This window comes from Spodoptera frugiperda, chromosome 19 (assembly GCF_023101765.2).
Source record: "Spodoptera frugiperda isolate SF20-4 chromosome 19, AGI-APGP_CSIRO_Sfru_2.0, whole genome shotgun sequence".
Lineage (NCBI taxonomy): Eukaryota > Metazoa > Arthropoda > Insecta > Lepidoptera > Noctuidae > Spodoptera > Spodoptera frugiperda.
Window position 1 is genome coordinate 2079757 of NC_064230.1, and position 22387 is coordinate 2102143.

At 43.1% G+C, this 22387-nt stretch overlaps 1 protein-coding gene across 1 annotated transcript; it reads right to left on the reverse strand.

Moving 5' to 3' along the window:
• Positions 1-354: 354 nt before the first annotated feature.
• Positions 355-18767, reverse strand: LOC118281057 (ruvB-like 2). Its single transcript, XM_050700952.1, has 12 exons — positions 18635-18767; positions 18276-18462; positions 17348-17464; positions 16850-16931; positions 15728-15890; positions 15202-15298; positions 13998-14129; positions 4292-4404; positions 2771-2991; positions 2061-2199; positions 1280-1391; positions 355-531 (listed from the first exon to the last, which is right to left on the reverse strand). Exons 1-12 carry the CDS (start codon positions 18638-18640, stop codon positions 500-502), a joined length of 1401 nt encoding a protein of 466 aa, XP_050556909.1. The 5' UTR covers positions 18641-18767; the 3' UTR covers positions 355-499.
• Between the last annotated feature and the right edge of the window lie 3620 nt (positions 18768-22387).

Below are 22387 nucleotides of genomic sequence, written 5' to 3' on the forward strand. Positions count from 1 at the left end.
TGCCATATACATTTAAAATTTGCTACCAATTTACGGACAGGGGTTTTAATACAAAACACCAATAATAACATCTCATTTTAATTCTTACTAGCGATCCGCCCCAGCTTTGCATGGGTGCAATGGTGATATATTATGCATGTATTATACATATAAACCTTCCTCTTGAATCACTCTATCTATTAAAAAAGACCGCATCAAAAACCCCGTTGCGTAGTTTTAAAGATTTAAATCTTTAAAACTTCTCTTTCTCTGTCCCTATATCCCTTTGTATACTTAAGCATACAAAGGGACTTAGGGACAGAAAAGTGACTTTGTTTTATACTATGTAGTGAAAAGCATAAACGAAACAAAAAGTACGTTTTAATACACATTTATTATATAAACTTACATAATAAAACTTAAAAGTAACTTACAGGCGACTCCTTTTACAACAAAAATGTAAATTCTAACGACGACAATTTTAATAGAAATTAAAATATTTGGAATAATTTTGGTGAGATTACTGCGACACTTCCATAAGTTGTGGGGCATCTGAAAAATGAGAAAACAAATTATATTTAACAAGATATATATTAGAAAAGAACTATTAAAATGTACGTGCATAACTCCGGAACGACTGTACCAAATTTGATAAAATATTGAATGTCGTATTTGTATAAGGACAAGGATTAGATAGAAAAAATATTTGCTGGAAAAACATCTAATATTTATTGATTGGCAGCGCGAATGACCTACCTCGATAAAGACTCCAAGATAAAAATAATGGGCTAGTTTCCCACTAGTCAAATTCAATACTTTTATTGTAATGTAAAAAACTATCATTTCTATGAATCTTGTATGAAACAGTGTTATGACGTTAGAATCAGAATTTTACGTCAAATAGCTGACTTATTTCTAGAAAAAATTACGTAGATCATTAAATCTATGAATGAAAGTGTGATTATTTTTGAATATGTGAAGTGTTGTATTGAAAAGTCTATATAATTAATTTTTTAATAAGGAAATAACCCGTATTGTAACATATTCAACAAACTTTTCAGCCTTATCTAATATATAAAATTCTCGTGTCACAGTTTTCGTTGCCATACTCCTACGAAACGGCTTGACCGACTTTGATGAAATTTTTTGTGCTTATCCGGTATCTATGAGAATCGGCCAACATCTATTTTTCATCCCCCTAAATGTTAGGGGTAGTACAACCCTATTTTTTTTAATTTTTCGCGGACGAAGTCGCGGGCAGAAGCTAGTAATAAATATTAGTGTAGATAACATATCTCACCTCCGGATCCATCGTTGAACATGAACTCATCCTGATACTCCTTCAAGAACTGCTCGGAGCGGTGCTCATCCAGGAACAAGGAGTATACCTTCTTCACATCTTCCATGCTCACCTACAAATTGAGATTGAATTATATTTAATATTTAGATTAGATTTAGGGAGGGTTCGAGTTCGGAGCCAGGAAAACTAATAAAAATATAATTTTTTCATTTAATAAATTTACATTTTTGTCGGATGAGCGGTGGGCAAAACTCACTACTGAGCCGGCCCGCTCAACGTCCACAGACGTCGCGGAGAGCCCAAAAGGACATGGCGGGACGAACTCGACATCTATGATAAGGATTGGCAGCAAAAAGCTTTAAACAGAGAGTGGAACGAACCCTCCTTCCAATCTCTGTTTAAAGATTTTTGCTTTGGGAGGCCTTTGCCCTGCAGTGTGACGATCATGGCTGAAATCTAAATCTAATAATTTAAGAAATCAGTCAAGTCAGTTTAGTATAAGGTTGCTTTGACTGTCATAGTAGGCCACCACAACAGTAAAAGCGGTGGTTTAAGACGCCTGCTTTTCTTGCAAAAGAGCGCAGATTCAAAATCCACCACTGACATACGGTGAAGGTAAACATCTTAAGGAAACTTGGCTTATAATATCTAATTATAAGTTTGAAATCTTCAACCCGCATTGATCAAGCGTGGTGATTAATGCGTAAGCCTTCTCCGCGTGAGAAGAGGCCTTTACTCAGCAGTGGCCACTTATAGGCTGATGACGAAGATGGGTACATACCTCAGTAGCCTTCCTCCGTTTAGCCACAAGAGACGCGGTGGTGATCAGTTGTATGGAGTACCGGAGTGAAGTCTCCGTCGCCACTCGAGTCAGGACCGTCAGGGCATCCGCTGACATCTGACAGTCTTCCTCTTCACACCTGACGAGATAAAGTTTAACATTTAATTGTTTTAAATAGTTTTATGACAAAATTCGGTTAAAAATGGTGTGACATTGGACCATTTAGGGTGCTTTTCCACCAGAGATGTACTGTGCTACGTTGCGTTTGTAGATGGCGTTTGGCTTCCACCAAGCATTTATTGGTACACATAGCTTAGCACTGGTAGAAACGGACAAGTTAAGTTATGTTTTTATATGGAAAGATGCGTGGTTGGCTTCCCTATTATCGATACATCGCATACTCGAGCTGCGCATCTTCCTCGCACAGCTACATATCTTAGTATTAGTGGAAACGGTCACATAGTTTCACAGTTTAGCTATTACATCTTCGTAGCATAGCTACATAGCACATCTTTGGTAGAAAACCATCTAAAAATCTTGACGAGCAACATGGCAATATTTTGGCAATTTTAACACCACTGTAAATGTTACCAGGGGCCTTAGTCTGCTATTACAATTGTGTCAGAATGTTCGATCAATGAGCAGTGCAAGAGGGACGGACCTATGTAGGCAGTATAGCTCCGTCCCTCTCATAAAAACAAATTACTAACCGTATATTCAAGATCTCTCTCAACTCCTGATGCGAGTAAGGCGAGGTGGGAACTATGATCATCCTGTCGAGCAGATCCAGGGGGATCCCATGTGGGGACTTGTAGTTGGTGCCGCGGATCCTCGTGATCCCGCGGTTGGTCGCCATGATCACTACTGGCGCGGTCTCAGATTCGAGCGCCCGGTTGAGGTAGGAGAAGCATTCTATGTCCAGCATGTGAGCCTGTGGGGAAAATATGGTGTTAATGTCAAAAACTATAGCTTTTTTGTATTGGTAGGATATTGTTTTTTTTTTTGTTAGCATATTGTTTTTATATTAAATTCCTAACTCCCAAAAAGCCGGTAACGCACTTGTAACGCCTCTGGTGTTTCAAGTGTCCATGGGCGGCGGCGATTGCTTACCATCAGGTAATAAGTCTGCTCGATTAACGACACGTCTCATAAAAAAAAAAAAAAAATGGAAGTCACATAGCTTAGTTGCGTACTACTAAAATCTATACATGGACGGGTGTAAACGAAAAGCTCCCGAAAAACTCATTATTTTTATAATTTTAATCGTTTTAGTTTTCGTTTTATTCATGCAACATCAGTCTTAAGCAGTTGATAACTGATGGAATTCAGATAACACAATTAGTTCTTCGTTTTTTTTCAGTTGTCAACTATAATAATATCATTCGTTTTTCTCTTTACTATCATGTTGGACATTAAACCGTTCATACCTAAACTTGGCATATTTTATTTTCCCTCAATAACAAATATTATTATTACATGAAATAAACATTGAATTCCTTATTTTCTTTATTAATAAAACTCGTTTTTGACCGTTTACACCTTGTATACTTAAAAAATAATTGCTGTTAATTAGCCTCGCTATACCTCGATAACGGCTGGACCAATTTAGGTAATTGGTCTTGAATTATTTGAAGAAGTACAGCCATTTCAGAGATTAGCCAGAACAAACAGACAGACAGACAGACAAAATTTTTATAAAACGTCAGAGTGGCGGGGAGCCAGTGGATGCAGGTGGCGGCTTGTCGTTCTACGTGGAGGACTAAGGGGGAGGCCTTTGTTCAGCAGTGGACGTCTCTCGGCTGATGATGATGACATAGAATTGATAATGTGGCGACACTCTGACAGTGACAAGTGACAGATGACAGAAATCGCACATAGACTATCGACGAGCAAATCAATGGATGACGTCACAAATATCCTGCATCGCACATATGAAGTTTACATGCGAATTAACACGGATAGAAAATCCCAACGAACAATAATTGGGCAGAAATCCCGCCAGCCACGATCACCTCGCCTGGTCGGAGGGTACTCCTTTGTTTAGGGAACTTTACTCTCTGTTTCCTAAAAATTCCTCTCTCTTAGCCCCGACCATCGATTCGGTAATTAACAATAACTTGGATTTCTTCCGTTACTGGCAAGCTACTTACATTTTTAAATGTTTTTGTAATAATGTATTGAACAAGTATGTAAATAAATAAATAAATAAATAGAAATAATAATGAACTTACCTCATCAATGAACAGCACTCCGGGTATCATCTCCGCCTTGCCCTCCTCGCGCCACTCCGCCACCTTGCCGTTGATCTGTTCGCGGATCTCCGACTTTATCTCACCCGTGTCACCTGGTAAACGGAATCATGAAATTAATACAGGAACTGCCTCGTTGGTCGAGTGGTCGCAATTGCGACTGCCGAACAAGGGGTCTCGGGTTCGATTCCCGGGCCGGATAAAGTAATACTGGGCTTTATTTGGTTTTACGAAAATTTCTTACTAGTAGTGGAATTGTGCCCAGTATATGGCAATAGGCTCACCACCTATTACATGGGACTTATAACACAAATGGTGAAAAGTGGGTGTACATTGTATAGCGGCATTACGTGCCGTAATGTGCACCTCTGCCTACCCCTTCGGGGATAAAAGGCGTGACGTTGTGTGTGTGTGTAATACAGGATTATTCGGTACAGGTACACAGCCCAAGTGAGTGCAGATACCGAACACGACCAGCTATTGGCTCCTCTGTGTGCGAAAAAACTTCGTAGATCGGATACTACAATTCTATTTATTGCGAACTTTCGTGAACAAAAATGAACGAATGAAATGAAAATAGGTTTTGATTTGAAATTTAAAAAAATAACGTTATTTCAAGTAATTCTATTAGTAAATCAATAAAACCTACGGCCGAAAATTAAACGAAACTTCGGATTCGAGAACCGGAGTAGGCCCCCAGTTTCGAGATCTCGGCTTTCCCAATTTGTGATGGGGTAAAGATGTTGTACAAATTGTTGTGTAGACCATAAGTAGATCCACTTAAGGCTGGTGTTCCACCAGAAATGTGCTATGCCACGTTGCTGTGGTTTCCACGTTTGGAAGTGTGGGAGAGCCATGCTTCGGCACGAATTGGAAGGCTCGACCAGAGTGAAACAACGCTTGCGTTGTGTGAGTGAGGTTACCGGAGGCCCAATTACCTCCCCCCCAAAAATCTTCAAATTTCTAACCCTCCAAAGGCCGGCAAACGTATTTCTAACGCCTCTGGTGTTGCGATGTCCATGGGAGGCGGCAATTACTTACCATCAGGTAATCCGTCTGCTCGTTTACCGGCTATAAGTTTAACGCCCGAATACTCAAACGCTACTCAATTTTAAGTTGTATTTAAATATCGTGCTATCTCTGTCATTTTATAAAGAATTGATAGTGACAGAACTACATTTGAGAGCGTCTTAAAATTGAGTAGCGTTTGAGTATTCGGGCATTACTGACTAAAAACCCCCGTTCCTACTCCTGCTTTTCGAGTGGTAGCCCCGGTAAACCCGCTAGGTAGTCCGCAGCTCCGGAATACTTAAGGTTGCTTTTTCACCAGAGATCTGCCATGCTACGTTGTTGTGGTTGCGTTTGGGTTCCACGTGTGTGTTTCCACATTTGGAAGTGTGGGAGACCCATGCTTCTGCACGAATTGGCAGGTTCGACCAGAGTGAAACAATGCGTTGTGTTTCATTGTGTGAGTGAGGTTACCGGTGGCTTCCAAATCCCCGATTCCCCAACAACCCTTAAATTCCTAACACCCAAAAGGCCGGCAACGCACTTGTAACGCCTCTAGTGTTTCAAGAGTCCATGGGCGGCGGTGATTGCTTACCATCAGGTGATCTGTCTGCTCGTTTACTGGCTAAACGTATTTCTAACGCCTCTAGTGTTTCAAGTATCCATGGGCGGCGGCGATTGCTTACCATCAGGTGATCCATCTACTCGTTTAACACCTATAATCTTAAGAAGCCTATAATAAGTTGGACTCACCGGAGAACAGCGGACTATCTGCCACACTCAGAGTCATTTAATGGTTACTTAACCCAGTCTTTAGCAATCGTTTTCTATAGAAAATCGTTACTAAGGAATAGTTTAAGTAATCATTAAATGACTCTGAGTGTGGCAGTATAACAAATATAACTCACCGGAGAACAGCGCCAGGAAGCCGTGTGTCCTGGAGTTGATGACGTCGATCTCGTGCAGCGTCACCGTGTGCACCACCTCCTTGTAGACTATAACAACTATAACAAATATAACTCACCGGAGAACAGCGCCAGGAAGCCGTGTGTCCTGGAGTTGATGACGTCGATCTCGTGCAGCGTCACCGTGTGCACCACCTCCTTGTAGACTATAACAACTATAACAAATATAACTCACCGGAGAACAGCGCCAGGAAGCCGTGTGTCCTGGAGTTGATGACGTCGATCTCGTGCAGCGTCACCGTGTGCACCACCTCCTTGTAGACTATAACAACTATAACAAATATAACTCACCGGAGAACAGCGCCAGGAAGCCGTGTGTCCTGGAGTTGATGACGTCGATCTCGTGCAGCGTCACCGTGTGCACCACCTCCTTGTAGACTATAACAACTATAACAAATATAACTCACCGGAGAACAGCGCCAGGAAGCCGTGTGTCCTGGAGTTGATGACGTCGATCTCGTGCAGCGTCACCGTGTGCACCACCTCCTTGTAGACTATAACAACTATAACAAATATAACTCACCGGAGAACAGCGCCAGGAAGCCGTGTGTCCTGGAGTTGATGACGTCGATCTCGTGCAGCGTCACCGTGTGCACCACCTCCTTGTAGACTATAACAACTATAACAAATATAACTCACCGGAGAACAGCGCCAGGAAGCCGTGTGTCCTGGAGTTGATGACGTCGATCTCGTGCAGCGTCACCGTGTGCACCACCTCCTTGTAGACTATAACAACTATAACAAATATAACTCACCGGAGAACAGCGCCAGGAAGCCGTGTGTCCTGGAGTTGATGACGTCGATCTCGTGCAGCGTCACCGTGTGCACCACCTCCTTGTAGACTATAACAACTATAACAAATATAACTCACCGGAGAACAGCGCCAGGAAGCCGTGTGTCCTGGAGTTGATGACGTCGATCTCGTGCAGCGTCACCGTGTGCACCACCTCCTTGTAGACTATAACAACTATAACAAATATAACTCACCGGAGAACAGCGCCAGGAAGCCGTGTGTCCTGGAGTTGATGACGTCGATCTCGTGCAGCGTCACCGTGTGCACCACCTCCTTGTAGACTATAACAACTATAACAAATATAACTCACCGGAGAACAGCGCCAGGAAGCCGTGTGTCCTGGAGTTGATGACGTCGATCTCGTGCAGCGTCACCGTGTGCACCACCTCCTTGTAGACTATAACAACTATAACAAATATAACTCACCGGAGAACAGCGCCAGGAAGCCGTGTGTCCTGGAGTTGATGACGTCGATCTCGTGCAGCGTCACCGTGTGCACCACCTCCTTGTAGACTATAACAACTATAACAAATATAACTCACCGGAGAACAGCGCCAGGAAGCCGTGTGTCCTGGAGTTGATGACGTCGATCTCGTGCAGCGTCACCGTGTGCACCACCTCCTTGTAGACTATAACAACTATAACAAATATAACTCACCGGAGAACAGCGCCAGGAAGCCGTGTGTCCTGGAGTTGATGACGTCGATCTCGTGCAGCGTCACCGTGTGCACCACCTCCTTGTAGACTATAACAACTATAACAAATATAACTCACCGGAGAACAGCGCCAGGAAGCCGTGTGTCCTGGAGTTGATGACGTCGATCTCGTGCAGCGTCACCGTGTGCACCACCTCCTTGTAGACTATAACAACTATAACAAATATAACTCACCGGAGAACAGCGCCAGGAAGCCGTGTGTCCTGGAGTTGATGACGTCGATCTCGTGCAGCGTCACCGTGTGCACCACCTCCTTGTAGACTATAACAACTATAACAAATATAACTCACCGGAGAACAGCGCCAGGAAGCCGTGTGTCCTGGAGTTGATGACGTCGATCTCGTGCAGCGTCACCGTGTGCACCACCTCCTTGTAGACTATAACAACTATAACAAATATAACTCACCGGAGAACAGCGCCAGGAAGCCGTGTGTCCTGGAGTTGATGACGTCGATCTCGTGCAGCGTCACCGTGTGCACCACCTCCTTGTAGACTATAACAACTATAACAAATATAACTCACCGGAGAACAGCGCCAGGAAGCCGTGTGTCCTGGAGTTGATGACGTCGATCTCGTGCAGCGTCACCGTGTGCACCACCTCCTTGTAGACTATAACAACTATAACAAATATAACTCACCGGAGAACAGCGCCAGGAAGCCGTGTGTCCTGGAGTTGATGACGTCGATCTCGTGCAGCGTCACCGTGTGCACCACCTCCTTGTAGACTATAACAACTATAACAAATATAACTCACCGGAGAACAGCGCCAGGAAGCCGTGTGTCCTGGAGTTGATGACGTCGATCTCGTGCAGCGTCACCGTGTGCACCACCTCCTTGTAGACTATAACAACTATAACAAATATAACTCACCGGAGAACAGCGCCAGGAAGCCGTGTGTCCTGGAGTTGATGACGTCGATCTCGTGCAGCGTCACCGTGTGCACCACCTCCTTGTAGACTATAACAACTATAACAAATATAACTCACCGGAGAACAGCGCCAGGAAGCCGTGTGTCCTGGAGTTGATGACGTCGATCTCGTGCAGCGTCACCGTGTGCACCACCTCCTTGTAGACTATAACAACTATAACAAATATAACTCACCGGAGAACAGCGCCAGGAAGCCGTGTGTCCTGGAGTTGATGACGTCGATCTCGTGCAGCGTCACCGTGTGCACCACCTCCTTGTAGACTATAACAACTATAACAAATATAACTCACCGGAGAACAGCGCCAGGAAGCCGTGTGTCCTGGAGTTGATGACGTCGATCTCGTGCAGCGTCACCGTGTGCACCACCTCCTTGTAGACTATAACAACTATAACAAATATAACTCACCGGAGAACAGCGCCAGGAAGCCGTGTGTCCTGGAGTTGATGACGTCGATCTCGTGCAGCGTCACCGTGTGCACCACCTCCTTGTAGACTATAACAACTATAACAAATATAACTCACCGGAGAACAGCGCCAGGAAGCCGTGTGTCCTGGAGTTGATGACGTCGATCTCGTGCAGCGTCACCGTGTGCACCACCTCCTTGTAGACTATAACAACTATAACAAATATAACTCACCGGAGAACAGCGCCAGGAAGCCGTGTGTCCTGGAGTTGATGACGTCGATCTCGTGCAGCGTCACCGTGTGCACCACCTCCTTGTAGACTATAACAACTATAACAAATATAACTCACCGGAGAACAGCGCCAGGAAGCCGTGTGTCCTGGAGTTGATGACGTCGATCTCGTGCAGCGTCACCGTGTGCACCACCTCCTTGTAGACTATAACAACTATAACAAATATAACTCACCGGAGAACAGCGCCAGGAAGCCGTGTGTCCTGGAGTTGATGACGTCGATCTCGTGCAGCGTCACCGTGTGCACCACCTCCTTGTAGACTATAACAACTATAACAAATATAACTCACCGGAGAACAGCGCCAGGAAGCCGTGTGTCCTGGAGTTGATGACGTCGATCTCGTGCAGCGTCACCGTGTGCACCACCTCCTTGTAGACTATAACAACTATAACAAATATAACTCACCGGAGAACAGCGCCAGGAAGCCGTGTGTCCTGGAGTTGATGACGTCGATCTCGTGCAGCGTCACCGTGTGCACCACCTCCTTGTAGACTATAACAACTATAACAAATATAACTCACCGGAGAACAGCGCCAGGAAGCCGTGTGTCCTGGAGTTGATGACGTCGATCTCGTGCAGCGTCACCGTGTGCACCACCTCCTTGTAGACTATAACAACTATAACAAATATAACTCACCGGAGAACAGCGCCAGGAAGCCGTGTGTCCTGGAGTTGATGACGTCGATCTCGTGCAGCGTCACCGTGTGCACCACCTCCTTGTAGACTATAACAACTATAACAAATATAACTCACCGGAGAACAGCGCCAGGAAGCCGTGTGTCCTGGAGTTGATGACGTCGATCTCGTGCAGCGTCACCGTGTGCACCACCTCCTTGTAGACTATAACAACTATAACAAATATAACTCACCGGAGAACAGCGCCAGGAAGCCGTGTGTCCTGGAGTTGATGACGTCGATCTCGTGCAGCGTCACCGTGTGCACCACCTCCTTGTAGACTATAACAACTATAACAAATATAACTCACCGGAGAACAGCGCCAGGAAGCCGTGTGTCCTGGAGTTGATGACGTCGATCTCGTGCAGCGTCACCGTGTGCACCACCTCCTTGTAGACTATAACAACTATAACAAATATAACTCACCGGAGAACAGCGCCAGGAAGCCGTGTGTCCTGGAGTTGATGACGTCGATCTCGTGCAGCGTCACCGTGTGCACCACCTCCTTGTAGACTATAACAACTATAACAAATATAACTCACCGGAGAACAGCGCCAGGAAGCCGTGTGTCCTGGAGTTGATGACGTCGATCTCGTGCAGCGTCACCGTGTGCACCACCTCCTTGTAGACTATAACAACTATAACAAATATAACTCACCGGAGAACAGCGCCAGGAAGCCGTGTGTCCTGGAGTTGATGACGTCGATCTCGTGCAGCGTCACCGTGTGCACCACCTCCTTGTAGACTATAACAACTATAACAAATATAACTCACCGGAGAACAGCGCCAGGAAGCCGTGTGTCCTGGAGTTGATGACGTCGATCTCGTGCAGCGTCACCGTGTGCACCACCTCCTTGTAGACTATAACAACTATAACAAATATAACTCACCGGAGAACAGCGCCAGGAAGCCGTGTGTCCTGGAGTTGATGACGTCGATCTCGTGCAGCGTCACCGTGTGCACCACCTCCTTGTAGACTATAACAACTATAACAAATATAACTCACCGGAGAACAGCGCCAGGAAGCCGTGTGTCCTGGAGTTGATGACGTCGATCTCGTGCAGCGTCACCGTGTGCACCACCTCCTTGTAGACTATAACAACTATAACAAATATAACTCACCGGAGAACAGCGCCAGGAAGCCGTGTGTCCTGGAGTTGATGACGTCGATCTCGTGCAGCGTCACCGTGTGCACCACCTCCTTGTAGACTATAACAACTATAACAAATATAACTCACCGGAGAACAGCGCCAGGAAGCCGTGTGTCCTGGAGTTGATGACGTCGATCTCGTGCAGCGTCACCGTGTGCACCACCTCCTTGTAGACTATAACAACTATAACAAATATAACTCACCGGAGAACAGCGCCAGGAAGCCGTGTGTCCTGGAGTTGATGACGTCGATCTCGTGCAGCGTCACCGTGTGCACCACCTCCTTGTAGACTATAACAACTATAACAAATATAACTCACCGGAGAACAGCGCCAGGAAGCCGTGTGTCCTGGAGTTGATGACGTCGATCTCGTGCAGCGTCACCGTGTGCACCACCTCCTTGTAGACTATAACAACTATAACAAATATAACTCACCGGAGAACAGCGCCAGGAAGCCGTGTGTCCTGGAGTTGATGACGTCGATCTCGTGCAGCGTCACCGTGTGCACCACCTCCTTGTAGACTATAACAACTATAACAAATATAACTCACCGGAGAACAGCGCCAGGAAGCCGTGTGTCCTGGAGTTGATGACGTCGATCTCGTGCAGCGTCACCGTGTGCACCACCTCCTTGTAGACTATAACAACTATAACAAATATAACTCACCGGAGAACAGCGCCAGGAAGCCGTGTGTCCTGGAGTTGATGACGTCGATCTCGTGCAGCGTCACCGTGTGCACCACCTCCTTGTAGACTATAACAACTATAACAAATATAACTCACCGGAGAACAGCGCCAGGAAGCCGTGTGTCCTGGAGTTGATGACGTCGATCTCGTGCAGCGTCACCGTGTGCACCACCTCCTTGTAGACTATAACAACTATAACAAATATAACTCACCGGAGAACAGCGCCAGGAAGCCGTGTGTCCTGGAGTTGATGACGTCGATCTCGTGCAGCGTCACCGTGTGCACCACCTCCTTGTAGACTATAACAACTATAACAAATATAACTCACCGGAGAACAGCGCCAGGAAGCCGTGTGTCCTGGAGTTGATGACGTCGATCTCGTGCAGCGTCACCGTGTGCACCACCTCCTTGTAGACTATAACAACTATAACAAATATAACTCACCGGAGAACAGCGCCAGGAAGCCGTGTGTCCTGGAGTTGATGACGTCGATCTCGTGCAGCGTCACCGTGTGCACCACCTCCTTGTAGACTATAACAACTATAACAAATATAACTCACCGGAGAACAGCGCCAGGAAGCCGTGTGTCCTGGAGTTGATGACGTCGATCTCGTGCAGCGTCACCGTGTGCACCACCTCCTTGTAGACTATAACAACTATAACAAATATAACTCACCGGAGAACAGCGCCAGGAAGCCGTGTGTCCTGGAGTTGATGACGTCGATCTCGTGCAGCGTCACCGTGTGCACCACCTCCTTGTAGACTATAACAACTATAACAAATATAACTCACCGGAGAACAGCGCCAGGAAGCCGTGTGTCCTGGAGTTGATGACGTCGATCTCGTGCAGCGTCACCGTGTGCACCACCTCCTTGTAGACTATAACAACTATAACAAATATAACTCACCGGAGAACAGCGCCAGGAAGCCGTGTGTCCTGGAGTTGATGACGTCGATCTCGTGCAGCGTCACCGTGTGCACCACCTCCTTGTAGACTATAACAACTATAACAAATATAACTCACCGGAGAACAGCGCCAGGAAGCCGTGTGTCCTGGAGTTGATGACGTCGATCTCGTGCAGCGTCACCGTGTGCACCACCTCCTTGTAGACTATAACAACTATAACAAATATAACTCACCGGAGAACAGCGCCAGGAAGCCGTGTGTCCTGGAGTTGATGACGTCGATCTCGTGCAGCGTCACCGTGTGCACCACCTCCTTGTAGACTATAACAACTATAACAAATATAACTCACCGGAGAACAGCGCCAGGAAGCCGTGTGTCCTGGAGTTGATGACGTCGATCTCGTGCAGCGTCACCGTGTGCACCACCTCCTTGTAGACTATAACAACTATAACAAATATAACTCACCGGAGAACAGCGCCAGGAAGCCGTGTGTCCTGGAGTTGATGACGTCGATCTCGTGCAGCGTCACCGTGTGCACCACCTCCTTGTAGACTATAACAACTATAACAAATATAACTCACCGGAGAACAGCGCCAGGAAGCCGTGTGTCCTGGAGTTGATGACGTCGATCTCGTGCAGCGTCACCGTGTGCACCACCTCCTTGTAGACTATAACAACTATAACAAATATAACTCACCGGAGAACAGCGCCAGGAAGCCGTGTGTCCTGGAGTTGATGACGTCGATCTCGTGCAGCGTCACCGTGTGCACCACCTCCTTGTAGACTATAACAACTATAACAAATATAACTCACCGGAGAACAGCGCCAGGAAGCCGTGTGTCCTGGAGTTGATGACGTCGATCTCGTGCAGCGTCACCGTGTGCACCACCTCCTTGTAGACTATAACAACTATAACAAATATAACTCACCGGAGAACAGCGCCAGGAAGCCGTGTGTCCTGGAGTTGATGACGTCGATCTCGTGCAGCGTCACCGTGTGCACCACCTCCTTGTAGACTATAACAACTATAACAAATATAACTCACCGGAGAACAGCGCCAGGAAGCCGTGTGTCCTGGAGTTGATGACGTCGATCTCGTGCAGCGTCACCGTGTGCACCACCTCCTTGTAGACTATAACAACTATAACAAATATAACTCACCGGAGAACAGCGCCAGGAAGCCGTGTGTCCTGGAGTTGATGACGTCGATCTCGTGCAGCGTCACCGTGTGCACCACCTCCTTGCGCTTCTGCAGCTCGCCCTCGGGGCACTGCACGAAGCGGGCCTGCTGGCCTGGATGGGGAAAATATTTAGTAACTAGCTGTTGACCGCGACTTCATCTGCGTAGAATAAAGACTTTTTTGACGTGACAACGTGTTAAATTATGTTGCGGCTCGGAGTCACTCATGAAAAAGTGTAACGCCCGGTAACGTGACGATGAGTCACCGAACGAGAGAGAGGCCGGACCGGCGAATGCCTTGCGTCTCTCTCCCACTCAAACATGATCGCAATTTAATAATAAATATTCTACCGAGAAAAACTTCATTGTCACGTAAAATCTTCGCCCGTAAAACCGAATTTACAGGCAACCAATTTTTTTCTACAATAAAATATTTTTAATCGTACATAATTAGTATTAACTAGACTGCTTGATTTATAAAAGCCCGGGTCGAGCAAAGAATTACTGGGCTTTTTTCGGTTTTTCGAAAATGTCCCAGTAGTAGCACCAAGTCTGGAATTTTGCCCAGTATATGGCAATAGCACTCCCTATTAAATGGGACTTAGAGCACAAATGGTTAAAGTTGGAGTACATTGTACAGCGGCATTACGTCCCGTAACGTGCACCTCTGTTTACCCCTTCGGGGATAAAAGGCGTGTTATAAACTTACTTTTCTTAAGAACGTTGCTAAGTAGGTTGTGCGACGTCGCCGCGTCTGCGCACGCTGCTCATGATGAAGAGTCCCTCTGTGACTAGAAACTAGTAGAGCTTTTCTCCATTAATGTACGGGAGTAAACCGTGATTTTTAGTTAATTTAGCATGTCTCACGATATAATATTTTATGTTATGACCAGTGATAGGAATAGGCAGAGCCTAAACTTTGAAGAACAGGGAAAAGAAAGGTGACGTTCATAATACTATATTTTTCTCAGACAACACATAAATACTTACATTAAAAAAATATGGTTTAGACTTTAGATAAACAACACGAACTTATTCCAAATAACATATTTTTTTTATGTATTTAAGTGTTGTCCGGGAAAATATAGTACTAAGGAAGTCTCCGTTTCTTTTCTCTGTTCTCTGTTCAAAGTTTAGGCTAATAAGCACTACCTATTTCTATAACTGATTATGACATCCACTTACCGGTGGCATCATAGTCCCTGGCTCTAGCGAAGCTCCGGCCCAGTTTGTTGATCTTGCCTGTAGCTTTATCTATAGTAATCACATCTCCGGCTTGCACCTGTTACATAGACAATTATTATTATATTGCGTATAGGTACCACTATACGTATGTATAGGGTGACTGGTAATTAGTGAACGATATTTAAACACGTGATTGTACTCATGATTACAAACAACTTTCCCGAAGAAACTTTTTTTGTGTAGTCATTAGTTTTATTTTTATCACAATAACAAAACAATTTTTTTCTTGTTCCAAAATACTTACTAGTTACTAGTCTTTCTATAACGCGAGTGCGGGCGTCTCGCTGCTAACAGCTGATCACGCAAAAACGCACGCGCGAGAAATTTTGTTATTATTGCAATAAAAATAAAACTAACGCCAACACAAAAAAAGTTACTTCGACAAAGTCGTTTGTAATCACGTATTCAAATATCGTTCACTAATTACCGGTCACCCCCCCCCCCCCCAAAAAAACCCATCACAAACCTTTTCCTTGAGCAGGGAATCGATCATCTTAGCTCCCATGTCGTAGTTGGTCTCCATATCTGTGGTCTTCAGGGTCAGACGCCCCACCCTGGCGCCACCACCACCGGCCGCGCGTTCCACCACTACCTCAACCACCTCACCTTCAATTATCTCTGATTCTTCCCTGTAAAGGTGGGTGTGAGGTTAAAGTCAAAGCATTTCTATACCAATACTAGCTACTTCCGCGCGGTTTCACCCGCTCTGCTTGGCTCCTATTGGTCATAGCGTGATGTTTTATAGCCTATAGCCGTCCTCGATAAATGCACTATTCAACACAAAAAGAATTATTTAAATCGGACCAGTAGTTCTGGAGATTAGCGCGTTCAAACAAACAAACTCTTCAGCTTTATAATATTATATATTAATATATAGTATAGACTAGCTACTTCCGCGCGGTTTCACCCGCTCTGCTTGGCTCCTATTGGTCATAGCGTGATGTTTTATAGCCTATAACCTTCCTCGATAAATGCACTACCCAACACAAAAAGAATTATTCAAATCGGACCAGTAGTTCCGGAGATTAGCGCGTTCAAACAAACAAACAAACAAACAAACAAACAAACTCTTCAGCTTTATAATATTAGTATAGATAACCTTCCTCGATAAATGCACTACCCAACACAAAAAGAATTATTCAAATCGGACCAGTAGTTCCGGAGATTAGCGCGTTCAAACAAACAAACAAACAAACAAACAATCAAACAAACAAACTCTTCAGCTTTATAATATTAGTATAGATAGTATATTATAGTATTAGTTTTTAACCCTTAAATTCCTAACCCCCAAAAAGCCAGCAACGCACTTGTAACGCCTCTGGTGTTTCAAGTGTCCATGGGCGGCGGCGATTGCTTACCATCAGGTGATCTGTCTGCTCGTTTACCGGCTTATACCATAAAAAAAAATGTTATTAGTAGTAGTAGTCCTTAGCACAATTTTAAAGGTAAGCGTCCACAGGCCCGCATCGCACGCAACGCATTTTAGTTTGTCTTGTATAGAAACTCATACAACTGCGTCCACTGATCCGCATGAGCACGGACCGCTCATCGGCAATGCCTACATGCGATGCGTACATTGAAAACTTACTTGATCCGTATTCCAATAGACTTCCTGATGGCTTGGGTCAAAGCTTCAGTCTTGCTCATCTCAAGGGAAAATATTTCAGAGCCTGAAAAATATCAGAATTAATATTAAATTACAAATTGTAACAAAGTTTTTCGCAACATGTAGTTTTTGTAATGTGTAGTGGGTGCAGTGTATGCCTCATTGGTCGACTGCAGATGGTGATTCCTGGGTCGGGTAAAGTATTACTGGTCCATTTTCGTCAGCCCGTAATGTACATCTCTGCCTACTACTATAAAAAAAATTGTGGGTTGTATTCGGAGGAACACTTCGTGCTATCCACAAATTGGTGTTTCAGGTCTGGGTGACATTTGTATGTGAACTTCTATGTTTGTTAACACACACACAACACAAGTAAAATTCCTAGCATATGGCAGTGTTTAGATAAATCTCCTAAAAATCACACAGATGACGGTATGAGAAATAAGATATGTACTAATAAACAAGAGTGTAAGTACTTACCAGCCATACTAGTGAACGGTGTATCAGGTCCGAGAGCCTGTGCGAGTCCCATAGCAATGGCAGTTTTGCCTGTACCCGGCTGCCCAGCTAGTAGCACTGCGCGACCTGCTATTTTGCCTACAAGTAGGAATAATCAATTAATGATAAATGACATTTATTTTTGCAAATAGGTTACAAGATACCACTTTTGCATATCAATCTCTTAAATAACTAGATGAGGCCGGCATTTTCTATCGGATTACTCTGATAAATGATATTTATTTTTGCTAATAGGTTACAATGTAACTCTTTTACACGTCAATCTTTCAAAATAACTAGATGAGGCCGGCATTTTCTATCGGATTACTCTGAGAAGAAATGCCGAAACAAACTCAGAGATCATCTATAATATAAAAATAAGTCGAGTTTTCCTTCCTGACGCTATAACTCCAGAACGCACGAACCGATTTCCATGGTTTTGCATTCGTTAGAAAGGTTTTGGGCTACGTGAGGTTTATAACAAAGAAAATTAAGGATTAATTCAAGTTAAAAGTACGACAACAGGGAAAGTCAAAGGTGGCGAAACGGAGTTCGCCGGGTTTGCTAGTAGTCTATAATATAAAAATAAGTCTGGTTTTCCTTCAGAACGCACGAACCCATTTCCACGGTTTTGTATCTGTGGGAAAGGTCTCGGGTTACGTGAGGTTTAAATAGAAAAATTCAAGAGAAAAGCTGGAAAACGGAGTTGGCCGAGTTTGCTAGTCTCTTTTAAAATCCAGACAAATCAAATATGTGAGAGAGAGTTAGGTATACAAGACTCTTCAGTTACAGAACGATACATAATTTAACAGGTAAAACTACTGGAATTCATGAATTCCCACTTCAAAAATAACATGATCCAAACAAATCATCATCAGTTGCCATGACAACCATTAATTCAATAACGTACCTTCTCGAATCATCTGTAGGATGACGCCAGCTGCCTTTCTGGCCATCTTCTGTCCCACCATACCTTGGGACACGGCTCTAGGCTCCAAGGAATCATCAAGACCAAGTCCTCTAATATGCGAATGAGCTCCGATACGCTCAATGCGTGTTATCGAGCGCACTTCCTGCACCTGAGCTGCTGCTATCGACTAAAAACGAAGAAAAAGACAATTTGATAACTAAAATTCGTATTCTTAGCTCGAATTGTAGAAAAAAACATGACTTTTTTGTTGTATATTTTTAGGTTAAGTTAGGAGTTCGCCGGTTTTTTTAGAGGTTTTAAGCTGGAATTGTATTTATAATGGTTAGAAAATTACTTACAGCCATTTTGAGATGTTAGTTTCGTGTTATTTCACTGTATTTTTGAACAAAGTTTGATATTTTAAATGCGTTTTCCGTCGCTAACCCAAACAACATGAACGCTCGTTCATTCACAAATGTCAAACTATTTGACATTGAGAATTGAAATTTTGATTTTGACAGTAAAATTTTTAGTTCAGTAATCAATGCTAAAGTTACTGATTATTCAAAAGTAAAAAATAATCAAAGATTTTTAATGTTAAAATGATTTTATTGTTCATTTATTCTTATTTTTAGATATTTATCAAGGAATTTGAAAATAAAGCAGACGATAGTCTCTTAAAGCAACGACTGAGGCGCTTGATTCCCATTCGCACGTAGTGTACATGTTGTCATTTTTAATTTATGGTGTAATGGACAAAATAAAAAAGAAATATATCTAACTAAAAATTAGAGTTTACTCACATAATATAAATGGAGAAAAGTAGGCTGCGAGACGTCGCCGCATCTTCGCACGCTGCTCATGATGAAGAGTTCATCTGTGTCTCGAAACTAATAGAGCCTTTCTCCATTAACTACGTGTGTAAACCGTGATTTTTAGTTAATTTAGTATGTCTCACGATAGTTATTATAAAATATATCTTTATAAATAATTAGACCATTGCCTTAAAACCGTCAATTAATTATTTAACTTAATTATTTTGTCTTACAGAATAACATATTAAATTCTCAACATATCTAATTCAATATCTTGTAATAATAAAATAATAACAGAAACCCATACATTCGTAATCGGGCGATATTTCATTCTCACATTTGTGCCCAAAATAAATGACCCAACATTGCGTAATATATTTACTCAGACGACCCTCTGAAACATTAATGATTTCAACCCTAATAAAGGTGTTTGGGGCTAAATTATTTATTGCGTTAAGGACTGGCATGATTTTTTTATCTCCGAAGAGATAGGCAAAGGTGTATATTACGACACGTAATGCCACTTTCAGTGTACCTACACGCACTTTCACAATTTACGTTATAAGTAAGTCCCAAATGTGTTTCTAAGTGTGGAAGAGGAATGCTGAGGCTCTACTGGAATGATACCACGACCTCACAGAAAACCGACGTGAAATAACGCTTTTTTTTGAAGGGGTAAAATCATCCAATTACTTCGCCCGCCTTGGGCGAGGCGAGAGGGAGTGTCAGACTCTTACTGACTAAAAACCACCCCGTTCCTACTGCTGCTTTTCGAGCCGGAGCCCTGGTAATGCGCTAGGTAGTCCGCAGCTTGTTATAAGGCCTGGCATGATTTTTTGCAAGAGAATATCGTCACACCTTTTATCCCCGAAGAGTATACAATATGGAGATCACTCATATAATTTAAATGAAACTACAAGTAGTACTCGTCCACAGAAGCGTAATACAACTAAATATTTCAACGAAAATTGAAAATGGAAATTTTCAAACAAAATAAATAATAAAATTAATCAAGTATTAAATTCTGTATGAACATCTCCATGTTCCTTGACCACAGAAGATGTTCTCAAATTGAATTAACTGATCCGGGGTACGAAATTTCTTCACTATTGTAATCTTCAAATACAACACTACCTCCCATTAAAGCCGTGGCAGATACTTTTAGAACACCTTATATTATATTGGTACCTATCGTTTTCTTTTTCTTCTCCTCTAATAATTTAAATGAAACTACATGTAGTACCGTACTCGTCCACAGACGCATAATACAACTAAGTATTTCAACGAAAATCGATTTTTAAACAGAGTAAATAATTAATTTAATCAAGTATTAAATTCTGTGTGAACAACTCCATGTTCCTTGACCACAAAAGAGCTGTAATGTTGTAGGTTGTCTAGGAATGTTACGGACATGCGGTGCGGCTGTTATAATGCCGTATTTAAAAATCTAAGTATGAGTTTGTTATGAAAGAGCTATCTCTTTCACTGTCTCTGTCGTTTAGCCAATGCCAGGCAAGCCAAGCATGAAAACAATTGTTTTCATTGACGAAGCGACGCATAGTGCGTATTTGTGAACCACGTTATGCAGAGTAGAGTCAATGTTTATTTAACTTCTTTATGTTCTCAAATTGAATTAACTGCTCCGGGGTACGAAATTTCTTCACTATTGTAATTTTTGAAAACTACACTATCTACCATTAAAGCCGTGGCAGATACTTTTAGAACACCTTATATTATATTAGTACAGAAACTATCGTTTTCTTTTTCTTCTCCTCTAATAATATTTTCTGATTTATTTCGTTGTGGGATCCAAGACAGTTATTCATGTTTCTGGGACGTTGGACTTCAGTGTTCCGGTGTTTTCATGGTTGTATCTACTGTAGATCCTGGTGCACAGGAGTTGCAGCAGTGTGGGAGGTTGTGGCGGGCTTGTCCCAAAAAAAAACAATATTAGTACAGAGTATAACTCCTTGCCGGAGTCTGTGTTTCCTGATGGGTATAACCTGGGTGTCTTCAAAGCCCGAGTGAATAGGTTGCTTATGGGCAGACGTGCTCGATCGTAGGCCGCATCATCACTTACCATCAGGCGAGATAGCGGCCAAACGTCGGCCCATTTAACATAAAAAAAGTATATAGCTATTGATAGCGTTTGAAACAGGACGCTTTGAATTTGTCTTACAAATGCTACACGGTAAACAATTCGCAAAGAGCATATAACATGGTGTCGAAATATCAACCCTTAGTACTCACCCCTGTACTTTGTAAGGGTGTGTTGATCCCCGTTACTTATCTCGTTAAGAATTTGTCGATGTAGTTCAAACTATGGGTATGTTTTCTTGCAATAGTTTTTAGAAATTGTTGATGTAGAAAGAAATTAAAGGTTCTGGTTTTTAGCTTATTTTAATTTTTCTAATATTATTAAGCGTGTGTTTGTTTGTCTTCTTTTTGTGGTATGAGTTTTATATCTGTAAGTAAATATAAAGGTAGTTAGGAGGCTGGAGAGCAATCAAAGTAAATTTAATTTGACCACAAGAGAAGAGCCGCGAATTTAATAGATTTTACTTGGTGTGGTACCGTAAGTAGTTAAAAATACGTTTATGTTGAGTTAACACATTGAACGCCGTGGTGGTCACCGGTGACCGACGTTAGCGGAGGATTTGCCTTCAAAAGTTTAAAGAAAAACAAAATTGCATTTTTTTATTGGGACAAGTCCGCCACAACTTCTCTTACCGCTGTGCACCAGGATCTACAGTAGATACAACCATGAAAACACCGGAACACTGAAGTCCAACGTCTCAGGGATATGAATGACTGTCTTGGATCCCGCAACGAAATAAATCAGAAGATATTATTAGAGAAGAAAAAGAAAACGATAGTTTCCATTTCCCTCGGTGAATTTAATGCAGGAGATAGAATGACTTAACATATTGAACGCCGTGGTGGTCACCAGATTTGCCTTCAACAGTTTTCTATTGGCAGTAAAAGACTTAAGGATAAATGGGAGAAGCCCAGTGCACAAATGGGAGAAGCCCAGTCGCCAAACACCACGAAAATTTTACTTAAATCTAAATGGGTCCTATGTGTGAGCTGTTTGTTATACTTGCTTCCAATAATAGGTATGTATGGCAAAAACGCCTAAACGCATGGAAATTTATTTGAGTATTTGATTAATTAACATCGCTTTTTACAACTTAAATTTTACTGTAAGTATATCATAATCTTTCATTATAAAGGGCCTATTATTCGTAATTCCTATTGTCCAACACTTTACCTACATAGTTCTCCCGTGCTCACAGC

Excerpts from the sequence above, each read along its gene's own strand:
- LOC118281057 (XM_050700952.1), bottom strand. Across the intron at positions 14,130-15,201 it reads CAGGGACTATGATGCCACCG|GCCAGCAGGCCCGCTTCGTG; the intron begins GTAAGTGGATGT and ends TTCCCCATCCAG. Across the intron at positions 4,405-13,997 it reads CTTCCTGGCGCTGTTCTCCG|GTGACACGGGTGAGATAAAG; the intron begins GTGAGTTATATT and ends TCCGTTTACCAG.